We start from the raw sequence: 17,188 nt of genomic DNA on the forward strand, positions 1-17,188 counted from the left end.
TAAGGTCAAAGGTCAGCTCAAGTACAGGAACACTTCCCCCCCTCAAAACCCTTAGCGGAGGCGAGTCGCCAAAACGCGCCTGGTGCCCCGGAAGCGGAAGTGTGTTTTCTTCACGGAGGGCTGGTCTACGCTGAGTGATGACGTCTCCTCATTGGGCGGAAGGTTCGGTGGCAGTCGTCGGTGTTCCAGCTGGTGGGAGTTGGCTTCACGGTGCTGGGCGCTGGGCCCCTAGTTTATGTAGCTGGGAAGTTGGGCTTCGGGGTCGCCCGTGTCCTTCTGCTTCCAGTGTTCCTGGGTTTCCTTCTGCGGCGTGGGGCCTCGCCACGGACTCGCCGGCCCTGTGGGGCCACGGCTTTAGTGGTGCCTTTTGCGGTGAGTGTGTGGGTGGGGGTCTTCCTCACTCTGCGCTTCCGGAAGGTAGCCCCGGGACAGCCGGATCCCTAGTTTGGGCGAGACGCTTCTGCGGGAGTCTACCCTCGTCTCCTCAGGCTGTGATCACCGAGGCGGAGGTGCCCTGATAGTTTTTTTTTTTTTTTTTTTTTTTTTTTATTATCTTGTCTTTCATCGCAAGTTTTACTAAAGGATGCACTGTTAACCCTTTCAATGTGCCTTCAGATCTACCCGAGCCAAATAAGATGCAAGCAGTTGTAGTCTTGATGGCTTTCCTGAACGGATTTAGATGAGGCTTTCTTGCCCAAAGCCTTCTAGTGTGTTCCAGATTTTATTTTCCTGTCTTTTAGTGCTTAACATATTGTTCTTTTCTGCATGTAGTAAGCTCTTGGCTAAATGAATAAGATGGTTCTGTGAATGATGAGATATATTCATGATTTTTTTTCTTCGTTAATCATTTGATGCTACTGACAAGCATTTTCTTTGGAAACTTTATTATATCGACTTTCTCTTTTCTTTTTGGCTTTCCAAGACAGGGTTTCTCTGTAACAACCCTGGCTGTCCTGGAATTTGCTTTGTAAACCAGGCTTGCCTCAAACTCACAGAGATCCACTCGTCTCTACCTTCAGAGAGCTAGGATTAAAGACGTGCCACTACCTCACAGCTTAGATCAACGTTCTTGTTGCCACTCTTACTTAGTTGTTAGGCATTTAAACAAAATGTTTACAGGGTTTTCTTTCTTTCAAGCCGTAAGGATAAAGTAATGAAGTACATAAGCTCAAACATGGAGATGCTAGCACTACAGAGGAGGGAAAAATCCATATCATAGCCTGATCATAATGAGGAACTGTAGGCATAATGTGGTATGGGGTAACAGATGAAAGTTAATGTGCCCCTTAAGAGATTTGACTGAACTATTTGCTGTTGATATCTAGCATCAATTCCTAACAGGCTAATGAGAACGGAAGAGGGTAACACATTTAGCACAGTACCTACGACATAACAGTAATGGTGCAAGAGAGAAGGGAGACATTACCCTCAAACATGCTTGCCTCAACTTTTTTGATACGACTGATTAATTTTTTTTCTGATTTAATAATGCAAGGAGTTCTGTAACTTTCTGTGCTTGCTCCTGGAATGGTAGCTTTTTTTGTTTATTTGTTTTAAAGATAGGCTGCTTTTATTTCGTCAGTGTGCTTTTAGAAGAGCAGTAAAAACTACAGTCTCTTGGGATACTTTAAGACTTGGTTATTTGCTCTTGCTGTTGCCCCATATTGCTAGACTACAAGGTCGTCCATAGATTCCCCTTGAACGTTCTCACCCTCATATATTGCTTCCATACATCGTTACCATATGCCAACCACTTCCGAGCACTTTCTGCTGACTCAATAGGTCAAAGCAAATGCACTACCTCCATCTCCCATTTTCCTCCGGGTTATGTGGTATATATGTTGAGATGTATAGAAGCAGTGTGTTTTTTAGTTTTAACCCTTATTTGTTGAGTGTGTTATGTGTATATTTTATTATTATTACTATTATTATTACTATTTAAAGACTAAGCCACATCTGCCTAGCTACTTTGTAGGCTGGGTCTCAAAATTACTTGAGCACAGGAACTGGAGGTGAGCCTGGGCATCGTTATCAATATCCCATTCCTAAAATATACAACAAAGCAGTGTAATGAAAGGAACACCTAGACATTCTACTTAAGTTGTAGACCATTATGAGTAGCTAAGACTTGAATTTTTTTCTGTATTGGTTTTTCTAACTTTCAAATCAACTTCCCTTCTGCTTTGCATTCATTGGCTAATGACATCATTAGTCACCTATTAAGACTGGAAACACTGGGATAACTTTTGCCTTGTTCCTCTTCTGTTTAACCATTTGACTGTTCAGCTCCATTTCATGTATTTTCTGTAGTTGTTCAGGAGCACTTTTCTAAACTTTTAGATTATGGCTAGTATTTGTAGACTAATGACCCTTGCGTTTTTCTTCATTTGATGCACTTGCCATTGTTTCTAAAGATGTTTGTTTTCTATATTTACAGATATATGTGTTTATGTGTGTTTGAACATAAAGCTTTTGTTTTCCTTTTTTAAAGCAGAATCTTATGTTGCCTTGTCTGACCTTGAAGCCATAGCCTCAAGTAATCCTTCTGCTTCAATCTCCAAGTAAAATATATCTGTAATGGTCCTCTGCCTAAGATATTTTAAAACTTGAGATAAACTGGGCTGTTGTGGTATACACTTTTAAACCCAGCACTCAGGAGGCAGAGGCAGGTGGATTTCTGAGTTTGAGGCCAACCTGGTCTACAAAATGAGTTCCAGGACAGCCAGGGCTACACAGTGAAGCCCTGTCTTGAAAAAAACCAAAAAAAAAAAAAAAAAAAAAACCACCAGCCAACCAACCAATTGAGGACAGGTTTTCATTCCTGTGTCTGATTTGAGGGATGCTGCTGCTTGCTAGACCTGGCTGCACATCAGGGTCTATGGTGGCTTGTTTTGCTTTTCTAATCAGTTCAGATAAGACTACCTTTCTAAAACAGTTTATTATCTCTCCCATGTTATTGTCCCAGGGAGTCTGGCTGAGGATTTAATTTTGAGCTGATAGGAATTGTATTAATGTAACATTGCTTGGGCTTGTGCCTTCCTCCCCCTTTTCCATTTTTCCCTTCAATTCTCTTTTTAGTTTTAAAAGCAACAACCATTTCCAAGGACTTTTTTTTTTTTTTTTTTTTTTTTTTTTTTGCATTTTTGTTTTTATTTTTTCTTTTGGCAATATTTTGTATAAAGATTCTTTTTCTGACTGATTTGACAGCCAAAGAGTATCTTAAGAAAAGATCCTTGTCCTTTTTTTTTTCTTTTTTCCTTCCCCCCCCCCCCCCCCCCACACACACACACAAGATCTTACTATGTAGCCTTGGCTGGCCTGGAACTTGCTATGTAGACCATATTGGCCTCAAGTCACAGAGGTCTAGGAGTCTCTCTTCCAATCTCTTCCAAAATAAAAGCTGTGCACTACTACATCCACCCTTTTTTGTGTTGTTTTGTTTTAAATCTTTTTTCTTTTTTGTTACTAATTGAAACAAGTTTGTTTTACACATTAACCCCAGTTCCTGCACCCTCCCTTCCTCCCCTGTTCTGCCCACCAACCCCCATTCCATCCCCTTTCTGCTCCCCAGGGAGGGTGAGTCCTTCCATGGGGAGTCTTCAAAGTCTGTCATATCATTTGAAGCAGGGCCTAGGCCCTCCCCTATGTGTCTAGGCTGAGGCAGTATCCCTCTATGTGGAATGAGCTCCCAAGGTCCATTCCTATACTAGGGATAAATACTGATCCATTACTAGAGGCCACATAGACTGCCCAGTCCTCCTAACATCCACATTCGGGGAGTCTGGGTCATTTTTTGTTACTATTCTTATTGCTTATTGGTGTGGTGTGGGAAAGGGAGGGAAGTGTATATATGTTTATGCATATGTCTATGTTTGAGCATGTGTTACAGGTCTGAGGAAGAAGCTAAATGAGAATATTGGATGTCTTCTATCCCTGTCTGCATAACCCCTACCTAACCCGTACCTTATTATAAAATTTTTAACTTGATAATTTTCCCCTTCCTTTTCTTCCCAATAAGCCCCCACCCCCATATACCCTTGCTCACTTTCAAATTCATGGCTTCTTTTTCAGTTTATATATGACTTGTATGTAAGTTTTCAGGGCAGACCATTTGGTATCAGACAACCAGTTGGTGTGTTCTTCCATGCCCAGAGAGCCTTTGGTTGCAACCAGGGCATGTGTGCCACTATTGCTCCCTTACCAGACCAGCTGTTGTGGTTTATTGCAGTCACAGCTGGGTAGCACTGTTGGTTGACTCCCTCCTTTAGAAGCTTGCATGGCACCTGCTGGTACCAAGAAAGCTAGTCTTTAGGGAGGAGGCTTTCTGGTTAGTTCCTGCTTAAGAGGTGTTTGGGCCCTGTGTCTGAAGTACATAGTGTTTTCATTAATAGGGACTTGCCTTCCACCTCTGGGGAGGGGGGGTAGCCAAGGGTGATAGCTATAGCCTACAATGTTTTAGGAGTCTCTTGGACAATCCTGAAAAACAGCTCAAAAGAGGGCTTCTCAAGATTGTTACTGTGTTTTTATTAGATGGTCTTTGGTTCTTGGAGAGAACATTGTTAGCCCAGATGAGAAAATTTCATTTATATACAGACTTAATTGTATTATAGTTTTTTTTTGTTTTGTTTTGTTTTTAGGTAGATTGTTAATGGTATGTTTTTTTTTTTTCCCAAACACCCTTATTTATGGTTGTTTTACCCTCCTGTCCTTCTGTGTTTATTATCTCCCTCTCTACTCCTTAATTAGAGCCCTACCCTATTTTTCCTCTCCTCACATCAGATCACTTTTACCCCAGTATATCATTCTCTGTTGTTTCCCCACCCCAGCAATGGTCCCTTTTCTCTTTCCTGATTTCTACAGTCACTTTAGGCTGTATGTACTCCTCTGAAGATTTGGAGCTGAGCCTTAGATGAGAGAGAACATGTGATGTTTAAGACTGGGACTCTAACTAAACCTGAAGCCCACCGTTTTGGCTATTTGGTTGGCCATTGAGCTCCTTGGATCTGCCCCTCAGTGCTGGCATACAGGTGCAACAGCTTTTATATGGCTGCTGGGAATTCAGACTCAGATTCTCATGTTTGCACAGCGTGTGCTCTCAGGCAATGAGCCATTTCCCTAGGCACCTCATTACCATTTTAAAATTGTATTTATCTTCAGAGCAAACATGGATTTATTAAGGAAAAGTAAGGAAAGCTCTAGAGGATGGAAGGGGTTCCATAGCAGGAATACCCTTCTCTTTTCAAATAACACCTGTTCTATAGCCGAGGCTGGCCTTTTCAACTCATGTCCCTCAGTCTCTTGTGAATGCTGGAATTACAGGTGGTACGAATTACCATGACTAGCCTAATTAAGGTTTTCTCTACCTTTTCTTCCATTAACTTAGGACAGTGGAGCTGGAGAGATGGTTTGGTTGGTAAAGTGCTTGCTATGTAAGAATGGGGATTTGAGTTCAAATCCTATTCTCATATTTTAAAGTTCTTGTTAAAAATGTAGTCAAGAATCAAGAATGATGCAGATTTTGTTTTAATTTTTATGTTCAGCCAGGTTTGAATTGCGGGGAGGCAGGGAGATAGTTCAGTATCTAAAGTGTCTCCTATGCACAGCAACCTAGATTTGATTCCAGGAACCCACATAAAATGACCAGGCTGTGGTTGTACATTCATGTAATCTCAGCGCTGGTGATATGGAAACAGGCAGAACCCTGGGGCTCCTGGCCAGTTTATCCTACTTGGCAACTGTCAGGCCAGTGAGAAAGCCTATCTCAAAAAACAAGGTGGACACCTGAGTAGTGATGCTTGAGGACATCTGCTCTCTCTGTGTACACACACACACACACACACACACACACACACACACACACACACACACACACACACCTATGAAGTGTTGCTGTGATTTTGTTGTAGTTTGTTTTTGAGGTGGTCTCAGTATGTAGCCTTAGCTGGCCTTGAATTTGCAGAGATCCAGTGCCTCAGCTAGGGTTAAAAGCATGTATCACCACACTTAGCTTACAGTGTTAGTTTTAATGTTAAGATTTTAAACTTAGAAAAACCTGAAAAACAGTTATTTTAGCTAGGTGTGTTGGCATACAACTGCACTTAGAGGTAGAGTTGAGAGGATTGTTCCAGGTTCCAGGCCATCTTGGTCTACAGAGTGAGTTCTAGACCAGCCAGGACTATATAGTAAGATTCAGTATCAAAGAAACAAAAATAGGACTTTATGGTGTTATTTATGGTGATTTATTTTCTGGAATTAACAAGAGAGTGTTGTCTGTGTTAATCTGATAATGTATTGATTTGGAATGAAAACATTTTTATGCTGGCACAACTCATGGAGCACATACTAGATATTTAAAGAATGGATGGATGAGTTCAAATCACACCTAATTGAACTCGTAGTGTATGTATTAATAACATAAGCTTTGTATTTCCCAAAGAAGCATATTGGAAAAGTTTTCTTCTTGACTTAAAAAATAATACACGGAAGTGTGCTCTCAGTATACATGCAGGCAAACAATAATACTTAAAAAATAATACTCATTTCCAGGTGTGGCAGTGTATACCTGTAATCCCAACATTTAGCATTTAGAGACAGAAGATCAGGAATTCAAGGTCTTTAGGTACATTTTGGGTTCTAGACCAACCTTGTGCACATTAAAGCTTGCCTCAAAAAGAACCAGCCAAGCAAACAAACAAAAACTTGTATGTTGTGGTATGCATTCTAAAACTCAGCCCCTCACTGTAATCCATTTTACTAACTGAGTCATCACTCAGCATGATATATGATTCTTATACCAATCAGTTTGCCTGAAATGTACAATTTGAGGACTTTTGATGAATCTACAGCAGTGTATAGCTACTACCATAATCAGTTTTAGAACGTTTCCATCACCCATTGAACAAACATCATACCCACTAGCAGTCACTCTGCATTTTATTTCCCTGAGCTCTGGGCAACTGTGGATCCACAGTGTTTCTGTAGATGTGTCTGCTATGGATGTTTTGTAAATGAAATGGTAGCATCTGGTCTTTTGTGACTGATGTCATCTCCTATGCATAATGTGTTCAAGATTTATCCATGTCTTTCCATGTCCTGTACTTCATTTCTTTTTCTTGCCTATTAATAGCCTAGTATATGGTTCCATCATATTTAACTTAGCCATTTATCAGGTGAGAGGATATTTGGGTTGTTTCTAGTTTTAGCTAGAACTAGATGTTGTGACTGACTATGATTTTTTTTTTTTACATATATCTTGTTTTTTCTTGGATTAATATTTTGGAGTAGAATTTTTGGGTCATATATATAGTAACTGTTTTCTTTCCACATAGCCTTGCTGTGCTCAAACTCAGAGATCTGAGAGCTGCTCCCAAGTGCTGGGATTAAAGGCGTGCACCACTTCTTTCTTTTAAACTGTGGCTCACTAGCTGAGATTGGCCTGGAACTTGCTGTTAGCCTATGCTAGCCTGAAATTCATGATTCTCCCAAAGTTCAGATTTTTGGAAAGAAAAATATTTCTAAGTTGTGCTGTTAAAGGTACTTAGGTAAGCTGGGCATGTTGTTTGATGAGTATAGTATCTGTTTGGGCTGTGAGAAACCCTGAGTTCAGTTCCTAGCACCATGTAATCTTTGTTCTTGGGAGGTGGAGGGAGGGAGGCAGTTCAAAAGTTGAAGATCATCCTTATGACTAAGTTCAAGGCCAGCCATACATGAAACCTAGCTTCAAATAGTATAGTTTTTTTTAAAAAAGAAAAATACTTACATAAAGAAAGGTGTGTTGGAAAATGTCGCATGTATGTGTGTCATCATCTCCCCCCCCCTTTTTTTTTTTTAGTTTAAAAGAGCCACAACAGGCAGGCCATGGCATCTTTAATCCCAGTCGGATCTATGTAGAAGGACTGTCTAAAAAGCAAATAAACAAAAAGAAAAGCTACAGTATGGGAGATTAAACTTTTTTTTTTAATATAACCTTGCCTGCCCTAGAAATTGCCATGCCATATAGATCAGGCTGGGCTTAAAATCACAGGTAGCCACCTGCCTCTGCTTCCAAATGCTGGGATTAAGAGTGTGTGCCATCATGCCCATCTAAATTCATTGGTGAGAAGTTATTTTTTATTTTGTGTGTATTTGAGTGTTTTACTTGCATGTATATATGTATGTGTATGTACCTGGTATCTTGTAGTGGTCAGAGGAGGATATGGATCCCCTTGAACTGGAGTTACAAATGGTTGTGAGTTGTGAGTGCTGGGAATCAAACCCAAGTTCCTGTGGAAAAGTAAGTGTTCTTACTGTGAGCCATCTCTCCAGACCCCTAGATGCATTTTAACAATTAATTGGTCTAACTTTTTAAAATGAAGAATGGTCTGTTCATGATGTCATCTTAACAAGTTCATTGTGATGTCACAGATAGGAACAAATCATGCCTGGTAACAGTGATAAAAGGATCAGAAACATCCCACTTCCATGGAAAGTACTTACTTCATTGATTTAGCTTATTGGATATGGGATAAGAAGTAAATCTTGGATCCTTTCCATAAAGTAGTTGCTTTTTGAGGTTAAACAACCATGTAACTTTAAAAAAAAAAAAAAAAAAAAAAAAAAAACCAGCAACAAAAAACCTTTGCTTAAATTAAGGTAAGCAAAACTTTTCTCATTTTCACCATGTCAGCAATAATTTAAAAAATTTTAAATGTAATTTAAATTTTTAATTTTTTTAAAGACAGGGTCTCACTGTCTCACCATGGCTCTAGCTCACTTCTATATAGAAGCTCTACTTCTATCTCCACCATGTCCAGCTCTAATTTTTCAATTAATTAATTATTTTTTAAAATTTAGACAGTGTTTCATTATGTAGACCTTGCTGGCCTAGAACTCACTATGTAGATGGCCTATAACTCAAAGAGATCTCCTGTCCTCTGTTTCCCAAGTGCTGGGATTAAAGGTATCCAACACCGCACCTGGAAATAGCAATTATTAACTTCTAAATTATTAAATTTTGCTTGAGTTGGAATGTAATGTTTAGCTCAGCCCGAGATATCTTTCTCTTAGACTGAATTCATTTCCCTTCCTTCTTCATCTTTAACTCCCCTAAGCTCAGTGTCTTAAGTCGATCTGTGGCAAATACATTAGCTATTTTCTTACTGTTTTCCTTTTGAATGAACTTTTTTATTTCATTTGTTATGCTTGTTTGTTTTTTGTCTTCATGTATGTCTGTGCACCACATGATGCCTGGAGCTAGAAGAGCCTGGTGAGGGCACCAAATTCCCTAGAACTGGAATAGATGCAGTTGTGTGTTATGTTGTCAGTTGCCATGTGGGTGTTGGGAGCTGAACCCAGCCCTCTGGTAGAGCAGTCAGTGGTCTTACCGGTTGAGCCATATCTCCAGCCCCTTATTATTTTTTTTAAAGGATTTATTTTTATTATTTGTGTGTCTGTGTCAATGTTTGCAATTTGTGTGAGGGTTACAAGAGGTTTCCTCACTCCCTTGGAAATGGCTTTACAGGCAGTTGTGTGCTGCTTTAAGTGTGAATGGGGAGCTGAACTCAAGTCTTGTGGAATATCAGTAAATTTTAACTGCTGAACCATCTCTCTTTTTCTCCCTCCCCTCCCCTCCATTTCCCCCCCTCCGGTCTCCCTCCCTTCTCCTCCCCTCCCCTCCCCCTTCTTTCTTTTTTGAGATTGGGTCTTTCTAGCCCTGCCTGTTCTGAAACTGTCTATGTAGACAGGCTGGCCTGAAACTTACAGAGCCTCTGCCTCTGGAGGGCTGGAATTAAAGACATGGGAGTCCCTATGCCCAGTTTGTATTTGTCTTATTTTTAGTATCTTGTATACTCTGCAAAATAGGACCAAGTCTAGATAATCTCAAAAAGCCTGCCAAAATAGTTATTTTGAGCAGTTACCTCTTGTCCAATATTGTTTATATTAGACTGTTTTCAAGCTGTTAAAACTTTCATTCCTTCTGTATAACGCTCTCCCCTGACTAGAATACCTTTTTACCCAGCCCCTGTGGCTCTCCTATGTTTGCATTTCTGCTCACTCCATTTCACACTTAACAAGTTCCCTTTTGCCTTCCTTCCCACCTATTTAGTCTGCCTATATTCAGAATTATAGATATTGGCTCAGTCAGTTACAGAGGCTGACAAATCTACAGTTCAGCAGTTGTTGGCAAGTTGATGGCTAACACTGTAATTTCAGTTCAAAGGTAACATGCAGGCTCCAGAGACAGGAGGTGATTTTCTCCTTTGTAGTTAGTTAGGCAAGAGGCATTTGTTTTGACATTTATTCTGCTATTCATTCATGTACCATACCAGCTAGTAAATAAAGCATGTTGGGGCAGGCAGTACTAATCATATTTACTCAGCTTCTGTGAGTACTGTGATCCTTACATGTAGCAGTATATCTGTATGCTTTTATAAAGCGGTACCTTATTTTTATGTTTGTTTTAGACTGTCTCATGTAACTCAGTCTGGCCTCCGACTCATTCCTGTTCCTCCTGTTCCCATATTTTCAAGTGCTAAGATTTCAGATGTATACCCCATGCCTGGCTTAAGGGAAAGGATTTTTGAGGTTACTGAATTTTGGAGTTAGGAAATCGGAGTGGGGAGGGGTGTGAGAGGTGGCAGTGCACATCTTTGATTCCAGCACTCGGGAGCTAGAGGCAAGGCCTGGTCTACAGAGTGAGTTCCAGGACAGCCAGGATTGCACAGAGAAGCCCTGTCTTGGGGAAAAAAGAAATCGGGAAATCACTTTGGAATGGGAAGAGTAATTGTTTCCTTAGTGGTTAAAAGAATAAAAGTAATATGATTTTTTTTTTTTTTTTTTTTTTTTTTTGGAGACAGGGTTTTACTATGTAGCCCTGGCTTGTCTGGAATTCTCTGTGTAGACTAGACTAACTTCTAACTCAAAGAGATCATCTACTTCTGAATCCCAGGTGCCAGGGGTTATTTAGTGGGAGTCTCTCATATAGTTAATGACTCAGCAGTTGATTTGTTTTGTGCTAGAAAAGTTAGGTGACTTATGAATTAAGGTAGTTTTCCTTTTTCTTTTTTGCTTAAGAGTGAGATTCAAAGTAGCATGGAGTTCTATGATGTGGGAATTGAGTACTGTTCCTGGAGAGTTCACTTCTTTATTTACAAGTGGACATGGTGCATCATCATTCAGTGACTCATATTCATGAGCTTGTGCCAGAGAACAAAATTAGTTAAAGACCATAGTTTTATTTCCTTGATAGATTTTTTTTTTTTTTTTTTTAGGGCAGGCCTTCTCTGTAGCTTTGAGCCTATCCTGGAACTCGCTTTGTAGAGCAGGCTGTCCTGGAACTCAGAGAGATTTGCCTGTCTCTGCCTCCCAAGTGCTGGGACTAAAGGTGTGAGCCACCACCACCCAGCATTATTTGATATTTTAAATCTGATGACAATTTGTCTAATATTCTCTAATCAGATATTTAAATGGAAGACATAATAACTAAATAGACATTTTTGCCTTTGAAGTGGATGTATTAAAATTGAGGTTTAAACAATACAAGTTGAAATTACAGTGTTTAAACATTGAAGTAGTTTATTTTGAATTTAAATATTCCTCTTATTCTTCAGTTAGGAGTTAATGAGAAATGGTTTTAAACTAATATTATCTTTTCTTTTCTAGAGTCATAAGTATATCATAAAACCTTCAAGATGGTTCTAGCAGATCTTGGAAGAAAAATAACATCAGCATTACGCTCGTTGAGCAATGCCACCATTATCAATGAAGAGGTATGTAAATAGTGTAAGATACATGTGCTGGTGCATTGTTACTAGGATTAGAGACCTAGACTAAATAATGATCTTTAGAGGTATGATTTAATTCGAGGTAGATTTAGTACTATAAATATACTATAACTGTAAGGAGTGCATTAAAAAAAAAAAACAACTACCTTATTATCTTACCTCTTATTTTTAATTGTGTGAGGTTATGTCACCAGTGCAGGTGCTCAGGGAGGCCAGGAGAGGTGAGGTATCTGAGATCGAATTTCAGGGGGCTGTGAGCTGCCCAAGTACCTGGACTCAAACTTGGATCCTCTGGAAGAGCAGCAAGTACTGTACACCACTGAGCCATCTCTTCTCCTGTTATTTCACCTTAATTGTCAGAACTTAAAAAACAAAATGAAAAAAAAAAAAAAAACCCTACCTTTTGATATGTAGCTCGCTGTTCTGTCTCAACATAGACTTAAAGCGTCCTGGCACTTTCTTCTTGGTAGACATGTGCTTATCTGTTTTTCCTGTATCTTTCAGTCATCATTCCTAGTGTAGCGGCACATACATAGGGAGTCTGAGGCAGTTCAAGCCAGGAAGAAAGAGCTTCTCTCCCTTATTTCCTCATGGAAGGTTTTTCTGGTAATTTCTGATAGACAAATCATAACCAAAACCATTATCATACCTGAAATAGTCTGAGTTTATATGTCCTTTTGTTAGATTTAGTTATTTAATTTTATGTGTATTTAAAATCTTTGTGTGTGATTTTAATTTTATGAGTGTTTTGCCTGTATGTGTCTGTGCAGCATGTGTGTATGTGATGGACAGAGGTCAGAAGAGGGCATTGGATCCCCTGGAACTGGGGTTGTGAATGGTTGTGAGCCACCATGTAGGTGCTAGGAACCTGTCTCGGTTGGTTGTCTATTGCTGACCAAGGCAATGGCAACTTTCTTAAAAAAGAAAGTGTTTAGCTGGGTGGTGGTGCACAGGTGTACACATTTAATCCCAGGACTAGGGAAGCAGAGGCAGGTAAATTTCTGAGCTCAAGTCCAGCCTGGTTTACAGAGTGAGTTCTAGGAAGGCCAGGACTTCACAAAGAAACCCTGTCTCAAAAAAACAAAACAAAACAAAAAAAAGGGCTCACAGTTCTAGAGGGTTGTAGAGTCCATGACCATCATGGTGGGGAGTATGGCTGTTAAAGAGGCATGCACTGGAGCAGTAGCTGAGAGCTCACGACTGATTCACAGGCATAAAGCAGAGAATCAGACTGAGCCTGCTTTTGCAACCTCGGAGCTTACGTTCAGTGACATGCCTCCTCCATGAGGCTACACCTCCTGAACAGCCCACAAACTGGGAACCAAACGTTCAAATATATGAGTCTGTGGGAACCATTCTCATTCACACCATCACAGAACTGAACTTGGATCCTCTGGGAGAGCAGAAAGTACCCCTAACCACTGAGCCAGCTCTCCAATTAAGTGGCTTTAATGGTTTTAGGGTAATGTCTCTCTCACTCTCTTATCTACTCAGTGGCTCATTTCTGCCAGTGTAGCTTAACCACTTGTTATTTGAAGGCAGGTGATTATAGTCTATGGTATTCTTTCTAGTTTGTAGTAACAGTGAAAAACTTCTGAGTTTCATGTTAGAATCCCTGGCTAATTTCATAGTTGTGTGATAGAAATGTGGGTAGATTCTTTAATGCATAAAATGTGAAAATAGCATTTACTTTAAGAATTTTTTTAAATTGAGTGAACTAATAACATTAAAAGTATTCTAAGTTGGGTTGGAGAGATGGCACAGCCATTGAAGACTAAGCTCATGACTAAAAGTTTTCTGTTTGAAGTTTCAGAAAAAAATTCTAATGTAGAATTTAATATCAGTACTTTAAAATAAAAAACTAACGAACTGAAGCAATTTTAAGACCATCTTAGAAACTACACTATTCAGATTTTACTTTTCTGGGAGAACAGTCTGAGAAAGATGACAAATTTTGCACTTGGGCTACATAGTGAGGCTTTATTATTATTATTATCTCCCAACAAAATAGTAATGAAGAAACAAGCCAGATGTGTAAAAGAGGATAGAGGCAAGTTCAAGACCAGCTGGGGCTATATAGTGAGAGAGACCCTTGGGTTGGGGGGGTACATTGGTAAGTCAGTGTATGAAATACTTGGTAGAGGTACAATAACCCCTTGAGTTGGCAAGTTTTCTAGCCTTGGTGTTTCACTAGCAAAAAAAAGAATTTTTTTTTTTTTTTAATGTATTTATTTATGATGCAGGGTGTTCTGCCTGCATGCCAGAAGAGGGTACCCAATCTTGTTACAGATGGTTGTGAGCCACCATGTGGTTGCTGGGAATTAAACGCAGGACCTCTGAAAGAGCAGCCAGTGCTCTTAACTTCTGAGCCATTTCTCTGGCCCCTTTACTAGCAAATTAACCAAAGCAAATAAATCCCTCTGCTGAACATCAGTTCTGGCCGGCACCCCTTGATGAGGGCTGGAGAATCTTCATAAGTCTCTGAAGGATGTACAAAGGACAGACAGTTCCTGTTTTAAGGCCTTTTGCAGGCATTTTGCTGGAACAAGGATAAAGCAGTAAGCAAAACAGGAATTCTTCCTCTTAATGCAGCTTCTGTTCTACTGTCCATGTTCCTGTTTTGTGAGCGACTGAAGCTTCATCTTTTATTGCAGTGCTTATATTTCATGACCTTCTAACCACAATGCCTGTATCTAGACACTTTTGTGGTAGGGAATTTTCAGTGGAAAATAGACCTCTTTTCTACTTTCTTTCTCTTGATATGTAGAAATTGTAAGGCTATGTAATTGTCTTCTGTTTTCTATACTGCTCCAGTTAGGAAAAGAGGATGCTGTGAATATAGGTATCAGAGTTCTTCAGTTTCTTAGGAAACTTCATGGGCATTATCTATTGTTTTAGTAAGTTTCTTTGGCTTAGTGTTGCTGTTATTATTACTGGTTTAATATAAGAATAAAATTGTGATGATTAATACTTGATTCTTAATATCAAGTGCAAAACTACACACCATGTCATATTTTGATATAATGACTGGGTATTTAATAATATTTTTTCTCTCCTATGTCTTTATTAAGCTACTGTATAGTACATGATATCTGATCAATTGTTTTTATGTTGCTGAAGTAAAACATTGAGCATATTTCAATTTTATTTTCAGGTATTAAATGCTATGCTAAAAGAAGTATGTACCGCATTATTGGAAGCAGATGTTAATATTAAACTAGTGAAGCAATTAAGAGAAAATGTAAAGTAAGTTGAATTAATTGTGTAAAAACAGGACAAACGAAGTTTGGCTTACTGGAATTGAGGTGGTAACTAGGAAAGTTTGCTTTATTATGAAATACTTCTGTACAGCACTGGAATGATAGAGAATTCATGTGTCAAAAAACTGCCTGTGGAACAAGGTGTGATGGCTCATGTCTCGGAGATTGAGGCAAGAGAAGTTTGAGTTCAGGGCCAGCCTTAGTTATGTAGTAAGTCCCACGTCAGCCTTGGCTGAAAGATTTAGATGGATGGAAGAAGAATAGAAGAACTATGTATTTCCATAGTGAACAAACCAAGGATAACTTAATTTCATTGTAGATTTTCTTGACTTTTTTATTTGAGTGGGTTCAGTCATTTAATACAGTTAAATGGGATACAATTTTAATTTAAGAGCTTTTTAACAATTCAGTTTCTTCATGAAATTGTGGTGAGACTACATGATCAGCCTTGTTCATGATTGAAGACTTATATTCTCTTTTGTTTCTGTGTCCCTGTTTGAAGGAGTACTGTGTGGTCTTTGCTACTATATCCATTGGAAGAGGCATATGGGTGGGGGCATCTAGAACCATATAGGCACTTCTGATAATTTCTTCAATCCCAATCCTAGCATACCTTCTTTCTGCATTGATAGTCTGGGAGAAGATATGGGATTACTAGCATTTAAGAATTTAGAACTAGAAAGAAAGTCATTGTGATTCTCTATATAATTTATAAGCTTCAAGAAAAAAAATAGGTATATCCAGAGAAATTAGTATTTATGCATTGAACTGAAAGCCCTGAAAAACTAACCAAAGTTTTATATCTAGTATTTTCTGGTACAATTTTTTTGTGGTATAATCTTACAAATCTATAATTATATGGATATTAATTATGCTATTAATATGAATGATTGAATACTCTTACTTTTTATGAGATAAAAATACTTTCAGATTATCCTGACTTCTTTCCCTTGTCACTGTTATGAAGGTCTGCAATTGATCTTGAAGAAATGGCATCTGGTCTGAACAAAAGAAAAATGATCCAACATGCTGTATTTAAAGAACTTGTAAAGGTAAAAATGTATCAATATTATGACTCCATTGACTCAATGGATAAAAACTTATAGGATTTTAAATGAACATGACTTTTGAGTCCCTTCTAATATGGATAATTCATCTGTATTGAAATCCAAATTTGAGATGGCAAGATGCTTTTCTGGTAGAGAGGTGTCTGCTGCTGAGACTTAACCCTGAATTTGATCCTGGAGCCTATGTGGTAGAGGAAGAGAACCATCCTCTAGTTGTTTCCTGACTTTCACATGTGTGTCGTGAGACATGAGCAGACACACATATACAGAAAAAGAAAACAATAAAAAATGAAAATAAATGGGAGGGTTCAGCAGTTAAGAGCCCTGGTTCCTCTTGTAGAGGACCTGGGTTCAATTCCTAGCATCCACATGGTAGTTCATAACTCCAGGGGATCTGATGCCCTCTTCTGGTCACCACAGGCACCACATGGTACATACAAATGTGCAGGTACATAAAGTGTATAATATAAAAAAATTAATAACATGGTGTACATCTTTAATCCCAACAGGTGGATCTCTGAGTTTGAGGCCAACTTGGTCTATAGAAGCAAGTTCCAGAACAGACAGAGAAACCCTGTCTTAAAAAAACAAAATAGATAAAAGTTGTTTGAAAAAAAAAAATATTTGCATGCGTGTGTGATTTCTGATGCCTGTGAGTGTCACAGGCTTTGGAGCTAAAGTTACAAGTGCTTGTGAGTTATCTGATATAGGTGCTGGGAAGCAAATTTGGATACTTTATAAGAATTATCAACTCTGGAGCATCAAGAACTAGATTGGGAAGCATTTGTTCAGTACCTTCTTTATTCTAGGCAGTATGCCTAGTGGGCAGCAGAGATAACATTGGTCCTTATCTCAGAGATGCTTATGGTCTAGAACAGTATGTATATAAGCTAAGTTAAAATTTACATAGTAATACTAAAGCATTATTTACTCTAGTGTGTCCTGCAGGGAATTGAACCTAGGAACTCACATGTGAAGCACATGCTCTGTCATTGACCTATACCTCTAGCTCTCACTCTTTGCCTTTTTTATACAGCCTGACAGTGTTGTTTTAAACAAAATCTCAATCATTTGATTTTACCAATAAAGACTCAGGAAC

The 17,188-nt window shown here is 39.0% G+C and overlaps 1 protein-coding gene across 2 annotated transcripts in view; it reads left to right on the plus strand.

Moving 5' to 3' along the window:
- The first annotated feature begins 109 nt into the window (after window positions 1–109).
- The window catches only part of Srp54 (signal recognition particle 54), a 67,015-nt gene continuing 49,936 nt past the window's right edge, over window positions 110–17,188 (plus strand). Inside the window, exons 1-4 of one of the 2 annotated variants that reach the window (XM_051195852.1) lie at window positions 110–372; window positions 11,641–11,747; window positions 14,917–15,008; window positions 15,990–16,074. In XM_051195852.1, coding sequence (XP_051051809.1) covers window positions 11,670–11,747; window positions 14,917–15,008; window positions 15,990–16,074 — 255 coding nt within the window. In that variant the 5' untranslated portion in view covers window positions 110–372; window positions 11,641–11,669. The remainder of the gene's footprint in view (window positions 373–11,640; window positions 11,748–14,916; window positions 15,009–15,989; window positions 16,075–17,188) is intronic. The other variant, XM_051195851.1, reaches the window with a different exon arrangement.

The sequence above is a fragment of the Phodopus roborovskii genome, unplaced genomic scaffold (genome assembly GCF_943737965.1).
Source record: "Phodopus roborovskii unplaced genomic scaffold, PHOROB, whole genome shotgun sequence".
NCBI classification, from domain to species: Eukaryota; Metazoa; Chordata; class Mammalia; order Rodentia; family Cricetidae; genus Phodopus; species Phodopus roborovskii.